This window comes from Erythranthe guttata, chromosome 2 (genome assembly GCF_056151865.1).
Source record: "Erythranthe guttata isolate IM_541 chromosome 2, IM_541, whole genome shotgun sequence".
NCBI lineage: Eukaryota > Viridiplantae > Streptophyta > Magnoliopsida > Lamiales > Phrymaceae > Erythranthe > Erythranthe guttata.
In genome coordinates, this window is record NC_142534.1 from 6,578,420 (window position 1) to 6,592,354 (window position 13,935).

Here is a 13,935-nt window from a genome sequence, read left to right on the forward strand (position 1 = left end):
GATGATGTTTCATTCTCGTAACACCACCCCAATAATCTTTACCACAATAATTACATCGAAGATGTTTTGTTTACGAAGGATCAACAACGGCTGCACAATGGTTTCATGCAATATCCAATTACTTCATTCTTTTCTATGAGCCATTACAATCCAAAACACCCAAAAGTTAATACAACCACAAAATCTATTCTTTATGAAAAAATAAGTGCTGAAAATTGCCCAAACCACCCCAAATATGCTAGAAAATGCAAGTACGACCCCAACAATGCTAAAAATCATACAAGCAAATCCCAATTAATGCTGAAAGTTGCATAAACACCCCAACAATGCTGAAAATACCACAAAACCCCCCAACTATGGTGAAATTTGAATCAATCACCACAAATCAATGAGCCCACCTCAAATTGAACAAATCCATGACAAAAACGAACAAACCCAGCCCTGAGTGAATGAAAATTTGAAGAAATAAGGCTCTAGATCGCAAGCCTGTTCCAATTGTGCAAAACCTAGTCAAAATCGCCATTGAATTGGTGTTTAATCTAAAAAAAATCGCAGGATTCAATAGAAATTGAATATTAGAGTTGAGATATTGTGAGGATTGTTGAAGAAATTGAAGAGAAGAGTGTGAGTTGGGGTTGGGATGTTGAAGGGATTTGTTCAAATTTGGGTTTTATGTACAACCGATTGAGTTTCCTTTTTTTTTTGTTGGACTAATATCGTAAATATTGTATCGTATCGTGATATTGCGATACGATACGATATCTTATGAATAATCGATACGGAGCCCGAGTTGTATCGTTTTGATTGAAAGCATACCGTATCGTGATATATCGTGAGATTAACTACCACGGTCCTAATATATGTTTTTGGATTAACTCCAAGAAAGCAAGGGAACGATTACAAGTATGTGCATATGATAGCATATAATCAAGTTACTTGATTTAGAACAATCGACAATTTATGTTTTTGGCATTCAAATGGTGGTTCTATACAACTGTGTAAAAAATCCCTCTAATTTTTCCATGTACGCTTCTTTCCATACACGTTAGAGGTGATCCACATATATTTGTTCTATTTTCTTAATTGTTTCAAAATATGATAACCAGTAGCTCAAATATTTTTAAAGTTCAACAACGTTCTACTGGAACATAGAGAATAGAGAGCTACTTTAATGGCCAAAAGTGTGCCATGAGATAACATAATGTCGACATTACAATAACCATCTAGAAAATTACACGTGGCTCATATATTTGTCAGAGAGGTCTTACTACTACTAGACATGAAATTAATAAAGTAATACTTATCACTAAGGATAGCATGTGAAGTCGCACTATCTGCCATACATTTATCCCTACATGTCATGTCAAGAGAGTTATATATTAAGTACTTCAAATATTAAATAGAATTCAACAAGCAAACACCAGTGAATAACATAATGACTGATTTAAAATATATAGTCACATAAAAATATGGTCCATAGCATAAGCTAAACATAATCGATGAGCATATGATATAAAACGAATGAAATCCAATAAACTAATCAACTAGAGTCGTAAATTAACATAATGCATATTTCATGAAATCAATACTTCAATCATATCCCAACATGGATCATTTGGTTAAATGTGCCCAAGTATGGGAGTTGAGCAACGGGCTCCACATTAAGAACATTGGCATCCACCAAATCACTCTATGTTGCTGCATTATTATTTGCATCACAACATTCCTCGCACTTCAGGTATGCGACAATGACCGAATCCACCACATATATAATGTGTATGTATGATCTGATTTTGATTCGGATTTTACATGAACCATAATAGAATCGGCTTATTCCTTGCTTGAGGCAAGATTATAATTTTAAGGCGATTAAATAGATTAACAAGTATATCCCATAATTTATGGAGACCCTTGTTCGATGAATATAGTCCAAACGAAGGACTTCATCTAAGTGTCTCTTGATCAGAATCATAACCTCAGTCTTCTGGACTTTTCTTAGCAAATTGCACTCGACAACAATTCTCAGTTTCATACTAAGAAGGTGGATCTTAACATCCATTTTCCAATTAATATAACTTTCACCAGATACATTAAGATGGGTGAACTCAAGTTTATTCTCGAATAAAATAAAATGTAGAGTATTAGTTTTTATGGGAATGTAACATCCATAAACAATTTCATGAATATTTTAACATATCAGAACTTCCGGTTTAATAATTCATGTACTACATATTCATGCACGTTCATGACATTCATATGAGAAAGCATAACGACGAATGAAATATTGCTTACCATTTTTGTATCACAAAATTACTTATGGCAGATAAATAATGGATCAATTGAAGATAATTCTCCATTAGAGATAGACCAAAACCTTCATACAATTAAGACTATGAAACCGTCAAATATATAAAATATAACACGCTCAATAATATAAACCATATATAGCACGTATAATGTCATACAAATTCCACGAACTAATACGAACATTATTTCGGCACTTAATCATAAATTAACTAAATAGACCCATAAAGCTTAATTCACGAGCACTGTCCAATGCATACTATCAAGTATCAACAAAGCATTAGATCATCTTAAAATGAAATGACCAAGTTATTGGAGCAAAATTTTATAGAAATTCATGCGATATAAATTCAACCACGCAAAGAAAATTCCATTCATGTGGCTACAATCACGTTAAAAAAGAAACATAAAGAATTTCATACTCATCGTCAAATATATTCACCCCACATTCTACAGTGCATACTTATTCATAAGTTTTGTAAGTGCACTATACTCTAAATGTAATAATAAAGCACTCATAATATAATTTCTTATCAAAAAGCATAAAATAAATCTATAAGGTATTATAATCATTTGACAATATGCAATCACATATTTATTATTACAATTCATTGAATCCGATGAAAATAATAAAATAATTTGCTACAACATGACATGCATCAGATACCAAAAACAATTATTTCTGATATTTATACCATACTATAATATATTAATCGTGCTTCCAATAATTACGAATCACATTATATTTTTAATGAGCCACGGTATAAATGAAGTAATGACTTGAAGATAAATATACTTCATACATTTCATACTAGTAAATAGATTTAGCATGCATCTCTTACGAAATCGAAATTGCAAGGGGTTATGGCTTACTTAAAACGCTTAAACCCAAATATTGAAGAATATATTGTATTCTTTGAACAAGATTACCATTTCACAAACGAACTTGAATGACAAGTTTTTCAAGCGTCCACCCAAAAATGGTTCGTTTTCCATGAGCACCCGAATCACAAATTCTTGAAGTATTCTAGTCCAACGAACGATTGTCTTTCCACGATCACGACGAGCACTTCGTGCTCATAATGTGTTGTAAACAGCTTTTTCGTCTTGCTCTTCGGTTTGATTATTGTGGAAACACAGTACAATAACAACAATAGAAAGAGAGAAAGAAAGAATGCAAAGAACAAATTCGTAAAGAGAAAATTATAGGGGTTAGATAGTAAGAAAGTTTTCTCATTAATATAGCCATAAGCGCCTGGAAGTTACGTAAATGTTAATAGTGGTGGGTAAACCCACATTGTTGATTATCTACAAGTACGACTACTATAAGGAAATATAATTAATTTTATAATACTAAATATAATTATATTTTAATAAGTAATTTATTTTAGGGTTAAATACAGAAACACTTATGTACTATAGACTTTGTATCATATACCTATGTACTACATATACATATAAAAACCTCCCTATTGTTATATTTTTTCCAAAATCTGGCGAAAATAGCCCTGCCAAGCCTATAAATATAAGGGTTTGTTTGAGCCATTTTTCACTATATTTTTTATCATTTTCGATCAAATTTATTTGGGAAATTTTGATATTTTTTTCTCCAAAATATTTAATTACTTAGATTTTTTTTAATTTTCTGAATAAATCCTTTTATTTTTGTCATTTTGAATTTCTTCATTTGTTTCTTAAATGACTTTCGGTAGTTCAAATTTTCAACAATCATCGGATTGTAAAGATGTTTGTAGGATGTTTAAACTACCAGAAGACATTTAAGAAAAAACATGAAGAAACTCAAAATGACAAAAATAAAAGGTTTTTCAGAAAATAAAAAAAAATCTAAGCAATTAGATGTTTTGGAGACAAAAATATAATGACCAAAATTTCTCACGTAAAATTGACTAAAAATGGTAAAATATATAGTGAAAAATGGCTCAGAAAAAATAAAATAAAATATATATATAAAACTTGAGTATGGGTATATATACGTTATAGATTGGAAAAAATGCAATATGAGGGGAGTTTTTCTATTTGTATGCAGTACATGAGGTAATATGAAATAAAGTTCATAGTACATGGATGTTTTTGTATTTAACTCTTTATTTTATTCAAAATGGAAAAGATAATAGATAAAGTAAATATTGTTAGTTACAACTAGTGGTTATTTTTCAACAAGTTAAAAAAGTATTTGTAATATTTTTATTACTCGTTATATAATCTTAATCGTTAATCTTTGTTATACAATTTATGTGAGGAATTTTTATGTTATAATTGTATTTTATATTTGTATAACATACGAATGTCAAAAAATCATAAGTTAAATTAATTATATTTAGAAGAGTTAATACCTAGCCTCTACTATTAGAGTAACATTTAGGGTTCGAATCCTACCCGACCTTTACTTCCCCAGTTCGTAATTGATCGATTTGAATATTACCAACCCTTATTAGAAGATTTGGTACTTAGCCTTACCAATAGGGTAAAGATATAGCGTTCGAGTCCCTCTCCCCCACTTTCCATTAAAGGACTTGATTTAGTAAAAAAAGAAAAATTTGATAAGCCATAAATTATAAGTCATTATGTAGGCTAGTTGTGTTAAAAAAGGATTATACCCATGTAATTCCTTGTAACTCGTGATCCTTTGTGGGTACTCCTTGTACTATATGTAATATTGAAATTGTAATATAATTATTTACAGAATAATATTACAATAGAACAATAATGTTATATCAATCATCAACGTTACAAACAACACCCCCCAAAAAACTTTAAATTTGCGAAAGGGTGCAAAAATGCAGAAAATCTCAATTTAAGGGTTAAAGTGTATGTTCTGAATAAATCAGTTTATTTTAATAGAAATCATAAAATGTAGGGACTAAGTTGAAACATTTGAAAACTTATGTGAGCCTAATCCGATTTGTATTCATGCAATCGACTCTGCCCAAATAAGAAATAATATAAAATTATCGGCGCCAACAGCTCTACTTCATTTCCGCCGCCACGAAGAACACAGTTACACCACGAACACCGCCAGAAGCCGTACCGGCCGATAAACCACCGCCACGGTGCGCGTGAGCGGCATATATTGCCGTTCCGGCTGATAAATCGCTTCTTTTAAATTTTAGAAGACGCCCGCCGCTAAAAAAAAAAGGTTTGTCATTTCTCCGCTCTTTCTCGTCTTTTTAACTCTATTTCAGTATTCCGGATGATTATCGCCTTCTGGGCATTGTAAATTTACTTCTGGATAGTAAGAGAAAGACGAACAAAATTGGGGAAATTAGGGTTGGGGAATTGGGATTTGGGGGCAAACTGGACAATAATGAAATTGGGTTTAAGAATTTAAGGAATTGGAATTACTTAGGAGTAGGCTCTTGCCAAATTAAATAGGATTGACTGATTGAAATATGAACTGTCAATTTTGTGATTGGCAGCTCTTTAATTTAAATAGAGAGGCTGCGTTGATTCGAATGACCGGAATGTACTGTATCGGGAATTTTACGGGACTCGTGAACTTGAAGCAAATGAATTCAAGTGAGCATCATCAGAAAAGTCGGAGAACGATGAGCATGATTACGATGAGAGACAGAAGCAAGAACAGAAAGCCCCTTCAGAAGGGGAGGAATCTTAGCATCGAAGCTATCCAAACAGTTCAAGCGTTAAAACGAGCATCCCGGGATGCATCATCCCTGGAGCAAGTGTACGATAACAAATTCAGGCGTTTACTCAAATTTGATATGATTGCTGTTCTCCGCGAACTCCTTCGACAGAACCAATGCCTTTTGGCCCTTAAGGTTTTCGTCTTTTTTCCCACCATCTTGTTGTTGAATGTTAAGGTTTAAATGGACACTGTCGTATGAATTAGGGAAAATTGCATATCACCCCCTGTAAATTTTTAATTTTCGCACTTTACTCCCACCGAATTTTTAAAGGTGAATGCCCCCCTTTAAAATGTTATTCTTGTTGCACATTGCCCCTTTAAATGTTATTTTTATTGCACATTGCCCCTTAAAAACACGACTTTTTTTTTTTGCACGTTGCCCCTTTAAAATGTTATTTTTGTTGCACAATGCCCTCCAAAAATTGGCTTCTGGGGAGTGCAACCAAAATAATATTTCGAACGGGGAGTATCCCTTTTTTGAAATTTTTAGGGGGGGAAGTGTGAAAATGGGAAATTTATAGCGGGTGAAGTGCATTTTGTCCTATGAATTATTATTTCTTGTGTTTTCCCCATATTTGCTCTTAATAACTACTTTCTTGCTTTTGTAGTCCTATGTGCTTCCCTTTTTAGTACAATCTTATCAGCCTTCAATCACAATATACTGTAATCAGAATCCTTAAAGCCGTTGTTGTTGCTTTTGTCCAATAAAGAGATAAGACAGAACTCATATTAGGGCTCGGCAAGAAGTTTCGAGTCGTCTTATGTAAATTTTATAAATAACGCTCCGAAAGCATTTTGCCAAAGACAACTTGAAAGAATGAACGAACTTCAAAGTTCAAAGGATAGTTATATTGGCACAAATACGATACATGAAAATACGAGAGAATGAATGCTTATTCTGGCATCAGAATACTGAGTCTTTTTTGTGTCTATCTGCCGTTTATATAGTGTAATAATCTGTATTGATGTATGGATGTAGGTTTTCGAGGACGTGAGGAAAGAAGAGTGGTATAAGCCTAAGTTGTTGCTGATTGCCGAAATGGTTACGGTTTTGGGGAGCAATGGATTGCTTCAAGAGGCGGAACTTGTTATCGCCCAACTTAAAGCAGAAAGTTGTCTTCTTAATCCCGATCTTGAGGGGTTTAATGCTTTGCTGCAAAGCTTAATGAATTTAAATCTCACTGGTTTAGCGATCGAGTGTTTTTATTTGATGAAATCGGTATCTTGTGACCCCGACAGACTGTCGTTTAAAATTCTGATAGATGGTTTAGAAGCAAATAAAGAAATCGATATTTTAGCTGTTATACAACAGGATGCTCACAGATATTACGGCCAATATGCCGATTTCTTAGAGATGGACTTGACCTTGCCAAAGTGTAACTAGTGAACTCTGTGTAATAACTTTTCTTCGTTGCCCTAATTATTATACTGCAAATGTTTATTTAGTTCTTGTTAATTGGCTAGATGACATGTCTGCAAAAATCCATCATATTCATGCTCCTGAAAGATACACTTTACTTCAGAATAAACAATTAGAGACTCTTGTTAGTTATTGGGCCCAAAATGGATTATTTAGATATCCAGCCCAATTAGCCGATTTCCACTTAAGGCGTCCAAGCAACAAAGCCTAGCAAAAGCAAAGCCCATTCTCTTCACTCTGTCCAACTCTGAGAAGCCTCTAGACCTTTGATCTGGTTCGTTGCTTTCCACCGTTTGATCCGAGCCATTCACTTGAGGTATTTAAACATCACCTCTCTCAGGCCTAAAACTTTTGCCTCTTCTGCCTCTCTCACTTCTTTCCGCCGCACTACCGCATTCAATGCCTCTTGGCATTTTCGGACGACAGAGCCGTTTGACCATGATGAAGCATCTCCTTTCTTGCCCTCTGTTTCAGAGACAATTCTTCTTTTCATTCTATTTATAAAACAACCTTGGAGAGAGAGGTAGAGTGAGAGACGCAATTTGAATCTCTGGTTTCTTAGGGTTTCTGCTCTGTTGTGAGCGCATGAGATCTACTCTGAGTGAGGTGAACACGAGAGAGTTCAAATGTGAGAAGTTGGGGGCTTGGGCGAGTGTTTCCGGTGAGACCTAGTGTTTTTCGGTAAACTGTGCTTTGTGCCGGGCTGTTGGTGCCATCGCCGGGTGGATTATGGACGACATAATAAACCTAGGAAACTGAGCCATAATTGAAAGCTTCTATTTATGCGGTGTGTTGGTCGAAAACCTACACGCAAGTGCACGTATCGTACAAGTAATATAGTGGACAATTAAGTCCGGATATCGAACCCACAGGGAATATTTAATTACTTAATCCTAGACGCTAAATTCTACCAATTATTATCAAGCCCACCCTACACAGTCGACTTTAAAGAGAATTAACTAAATTAAAATAAATTAAAAGACAGGCAAAAACAAGAAAGCAATTTAAAACGAAGATTTAATCAAGATAAGCAAGCCTAGGATTTTATTCTTCCCCCTATGTGATTATTACTCCCCCAATTCCTTCAATTATGCAAGCAATTAACCCGGATTATTAACCTGAGATGTTAAAATAATCATAACCCGCTTCCGCGTGTATTACGATTCTAATCCTCTAGATTCAATTACTATATTCCTATGCAATTAATTCTAGAACACAGCATTAAACACAAATCTCAATAATGGCTACCTAAGAGATTAACTATATTCCTATGTTAATACCACAAAGGCTCTTCTACCACAGTTCTAATTATTAACCCGATCTTCCGATTCATGCGATTAACAATAACATAAAAGCACATAAAGTGGCCAGTTTCATGAACTTAATAAAACAAGTAGAAGAAATAATCCGGAATTAAAACTTGCATAAAATCATAGAAAAGGGTTCATAAATCCCACATAGGGTTCCAAATAAAATCCTAGAAACAAGTAATTTAGCTACTCATGATTAAAGCAAAAACGCAAATAAAATAAATCATAGACGATAAATCTTTGCTTAGAGTCTTCGAATTCTTCGTCTTCGTTATTGCTTTGTTGCTCTTGAAATTCAGTAAAAAGATCCCTAATTGTGTGCTTGGATTGGTCTTATATAGGGTGAAGAACTTGGGGAAGAAGGCAGTTTCCTTGTGCAATTAAAATCCCTTTACTGCGCAACTTCGGGGTATGGGACGGGGGTCCCATAATTTGCACTAAAACTGGGACGGGGGTCCGAGCCTTGTTTCTTCAGAATTTTGATATTTTCACTTTTGACCCATATTTTCGCCAAAATTGCAGTTTTGACCCCATACTTTTCCAATTCTTCAATTTGTACCTAAAATACAATAAATCAACTTTTAAGCACCAATTATCATTAAAACACACCAAAAGCCCAAATAAAAAGGTACGATAAAGTGTAAAAATATACACTTAACACACCCCCAAACTTGAACTTTTGCTTGTCCTCAAGCAAATAACTCAACTATTACATCTCATCACATAGATCAATGATCAACTTCACGTTTTCAGAACTTGTAATTATAATGACAATTCTTAGGCATTCGCAAGCTCAAAATTCAACAACACTTAGTCACTCACCATTACCAAAAACCACAATTCATACAATTGCTTCAAGCATCCAATATTTGCAAATTAAAGATAGAAAGAATTTATACTTACATGCATATGCTTGACTCCAAATACTCACCAAATTATTCTACTCTACTAATATCGAACATTAAGCTATTGGGATCATTGGGGCTTTGTGGCTTTCAATTGTTAGGCTCTTTGGTTCGAGGTAGGAAATATGGGTATGTGTGGCTATTCTTCTTGAATTTAGGTGATTACGCCAAAATTTGAAAGATAGGCGTTTGAAACAATGAATTCACCTCTACGGACTTTAATAAACTCGATTCACAAAAGTTCAAAAGTCTCCACTTTTGCTTTTGAGGCAATGGATCGAGTTTTCAAAAATAATTCAACAACTAGTCCTTATTTCTCCCTTCTAGTCTCTTCTTCTTCTTCTTTTACTTTTTTTTTTTTTTTTTTTTTTTAAATATATATATAGAAGCATAGATATTTGTCTTCTTTTTATTTCTTTTTTTTTATTTCTTTTTTTTTTTTCTCTTTTCTTTTTTTTTTTTCGAAGAAGAAGAAGGACCTTATGAAAATTTCGACCGAACTCCAAGGGGTAATTTTTTTTCAAGAGTCTCCACTTTTCTACCTTATACACATGGCTAAAAGAAAGAACACCTTTTCTCCGAGGCTCAAATCAAGGTTCTAAGGAATTTCGATAAAAGGGTCGGCTTGAAAGGCTCAAACGGTTCAAAGAAGGCCCAAATCATATCCCAAATCACTCACTACTCAATACTTCGTATCATAAATTTCCTAAGGTGAGTCTTAAAACCGAACATAGCATGATCTAGCACAAATTAATTCCAAATTTAAAATACAAAACATTCAACAAAAGCAATGCACAAAATGTGATTCCTAGCAATAATTCGCTTCTAAGTCCCGTTGAATCAAAAGCTAAACAAACATCAATTCCTTATCACATAAAACAAGCAATTTCATCATCAAACATTGATCATCTCTCATCATCATAAATCATAGATGCATTTGACTCAAGCAATTTTTTTTTTTTTTTTATTCCGGAAAAACGAGAAAAGCAATAAAAACAAATAAAACCTTATGCATGCAAACTAAAACAAATAAGCACAAAAATAACATGTTTTTCACCCCCAAACTTAAAATTTTCGTTGCCCTCAACGAAATTAGCACAAAGTTTAAGAATAGAAAACACCTGATTTAGTCGGAGTCGATGTAAGTAGGGTGCTCCTCCCTCGCTCTCTCACGCTCATGCTCTTTTGTTGGACGACATAGTTGGGAGAACGTTTGGAATTGATGCGGTAAGAATTGGACAAGAATCGACCTCCAAATTTGGTTGAGGCAAATTGTCGAACACCTTGTGGACGTGCCTTGAAAGAGTAGATTTTGAAGAATTTGGTTCGATTCTCGAGCCTCCCTATCAATACCAACACAAAATAATAATTGGAGAGTGCGTGAGTGAATTATGTGTGTCAAATTGAGGAATTTTTGGACGAGAAATTCAAAAATTCGAAAATTCGTGTGTGGGAGTTAGAGAGAACGAAAGAGGAGGGTTTAAGAAATAATGGGGGAGAAAATCTAATTTTTGAAAATTGAAACGCCCCCTATTGAGCTCGGACGGCCGTCCCACGTTTTTGCCTAATTCTCGGACGGCCGTCCGAGAATTTGTCTGCCCTCACTGGTTTGGGGACGGTCGTCCCGGTTTTAAGGCTAAAACTCGGACGGCCGTCCAAGGGTACTTGTTCCTTCTGGTTGTGGGACGGCCGTCCCGTTTTTAAGGTATATTTTGGGACGGCCGTCCCAAATACAGTGCTGCAATTTTTTTTTTTTTTTTTTTTTTTTTTTTTTTTTTTTTTTTCGGACAGCCGACTCGACCCTCGATCACGTTTTCGACCCTGAAAAGTAAAATTCAAATAATAAGTTAGAATGCATGCTTATGATATTAAAAACGGAACGAAAAATTTAAGAAAAATACGAAAAACAATAAAACTCGGGTTGCCTCCCGAGAAGCGCTAAGTTTAAAGTCTTCAGCCGGACATTGCTTCGTTATTTTCAAGCAAAAGTGACCGAAGTCACTTGGCAATCTTCACTCGCTTCCCAATACGGTTTGAGCCGGCTCCGTTTTACGTTGAACGTACGATTTGAATCCCGCTCCTTTATCTTGACCACCTCGTGAGGAAGAATTTCTTGGACAATAAATGGCCGCGACCACTTTGATTTGCGCTTTCTTGGAAATATCCAAAGACGGGATTTGCACAATAACACCGATAGTCCTTTGTGCAATTCCTTTTTGATTTTCTCCTTACGACCACAATAGCTTGACTCATCCTTCTCTCGTGACTTGCTCGAGCTTTTGGGTGGCAACATCTTCCTTGCATTCTCATCGTTGTTAAGACCTCGACTCGCATGACTTTCTCTCGGAGGATTTAAAAGTGAGTCCATGAAATAAACTTGCTCCGTCCGATTCCCGTTTCCGCCATCATCTCCTGCACTCAAAGATGCTTTGCCATTGTCCAAGATCGAAACATCAAACTTTTCATTATTTGTAAAATCCATAAGCTCAATAGCAAAACAATCATTATTATCATATGGATTTTTATTAGCACTAAAAACATTGAATTTGATTGTTTGATCATGCACAGTCATTGTAAGATCACCACTAGCACAATCAATGAGAGTTTTCGACGTGGCTAAAAACGGTCTCCCTACGATAAGAGGTATCTCCCTATCCTCATCTATATCAAGTATAACGAAATCGACAGGGAAGATAAATTTATTGACTTTCACTAGCACATTCTCTAAAATACCTTTTGGGTAAACTAAAGATCTATCGGCTAATTGAAGAGTTATAGCCGTCGGTTCAATTTCTCCTAACCCAAGATTTTTAAAAGTAGAGTACGGCATAAGATTAATGCTAGCACCTAAATCAACGAGTGATCCAAAATTTTTACCCCCTATAGTACAAGGAATAGTGAACTTACCTGGATCGCCGAGTTTTTGTGGAAGAGGCCGAGTAAGAATTGCACTAATTTGCTCCGTGAGTTGGATCATCTCGTTCCCTTGCAATTTCTTACTTTTCTTCACGAGGTCCTTGAGGAACTTCACCCACTTTGGCATCTTTTGAAGTGCTTCAATGAAAGGAATATTTATGCGAATTTCCTTCAACTTGTCCAAAAATCTTTGATATTCAACATCGAGCTTCTTCTTTATAAATTTTTGAGGATAAGGAATTGGAGGGACTTGTGAAGGAACCGTTGATGGTGGCTCTTCATGAGTTGATTCCTTTTCCTCATTCACTTTCGGCTTCTCGATTATCGTGTTTCTCTTCTCTTTTCGTGGGGCTTCCTCCAATCTCTTGCCGTTCTTCAAGGTGACTGCTTGGCACGTCTCGACCTCGATCTTTTTTGTTAGCAATCGTTGTGGATATGGGATTGGTTCCACCCATTCGGCTACCGTGACTTGCGGCTTGGCTTGAATTTCTTCCCTTTTTTCGATCTTGACATCGATAGCTTGGCACGTCTCGAACTTTTGCTTTCGAGGATCTTCCGTATTCGATGGCAATGCTCCTTGCGGACGGTTCTCTTGATTCAAAGCTAATTGAGCGAGTTGATTCTCCAAATTTCGCAACGAGGCTTGGGTAGCGGTCATGAATTGGGCCAATATTTCATCCGTGTTTGATTTTTGGGCCGGTGGATTGTTGCCTTGATAGCTTTGTTGAGGAGGGGCTTGATTTTGGAATTGACCTTGAGGTCTTTGGTATCCTTGGCCTTGTTGATTTCCTCCATATTGCCCTTGTGATCTCCACCCTTGATTTTGGAATTGGCGAGGCGCGTTGTTGACGTAGTTGAGCGACTCCACATCTTGTTGGCATTGGAGCGTGTAATGATTTCCCCCGCAAATTTCACAGCATGAAGAATCGATTGCTTGGACTTGTTGTGGTGGACTTGCTTTGATGTGCTGCAGAAGGAGTTGATTTTGTTGAGCAATTTGGGTCACTTGAGCTTGAAGGACCGTAATTGCATCTAACTCCAACACTCCGGGTACTTTCTTGGCTCCACTAACCGTCCTCTCGCTTGACTTGGCAAACCGATTTTGAGCAATTTGATCCAACATGATAAAAGCATCCGGTATCGATTGACTCATAAAATTTCCCCCGGTTGATGCATCTAAGACCGTTCTTGCATTCTCGTTAATCCCTTGGTAGAATATGTGGATTTGCCGCCATTGTTCGACTCCATGTGTTGGACACTGCCGCAAAAGAGTTTTAAATCTCTCCCATGCCTCGTATAATTACTCGCCTTGCTCTTGGAAAAAATTATGAATTTCTCGTCGGATTCTCTCGTCCTTCTCGGGTGAGCTATAAACTTTCATGAAGAGGTTGAGAAGTTGAGGCCACGACGAGATAG

The 13,935-nt window shown here is 35.7% G+C and overlaps 1 protein-coding gene across 1 annotated transcript; it reads left to right on the forward strand.

Annotated features, from left to right (window-relative positions):
* The first annotated feature begins 5,235 nt into the window (after positions 1 to 5,235).
* Positions 5,236 to 7,413, forward strand: LOC105977494 (pentatricopeptide repeat-containing protein At1g62350). The gene is made up of 3 exons (XM_013002800.2): positions 5,236 to 5,461; positions 5,742 to 6,101; positions 6,948 to 7,413. Exons 2-3 carry the CDS (start codon positions 5,778 to 5,780, stop codon positions 7,350 to 7,352), a joined length of 729 nt encoding a protein of 242 aa, XP_012858254.1. The 5' UTR covers positions 5,236 to 5,461; positions 5,742 to 5,777; the 3' UTR covers positions 7,353 to 7,413.
* The last annotated feature ends 6,522 nt before the right edge of the window (positions 7,414 to 13,935 follow it).

Bases quoted from the DNA above. Each gene is read 5' to 3' on its own strand.
- LOC105977494 (XM_013002800.2), top strand. From the start codon at position 5,778: ATGACCGGAATGTACTGTATCGGGAATTTTACGGGACTCGTGAACTTG. The intron at 6,102-6,947 runs GTTTTCGTCTTT...GTATGGATGTAG, and splicing joins AATGCCTTTTGGCCCTTAAG to GTTTTCGAGGACGTGAGGAA.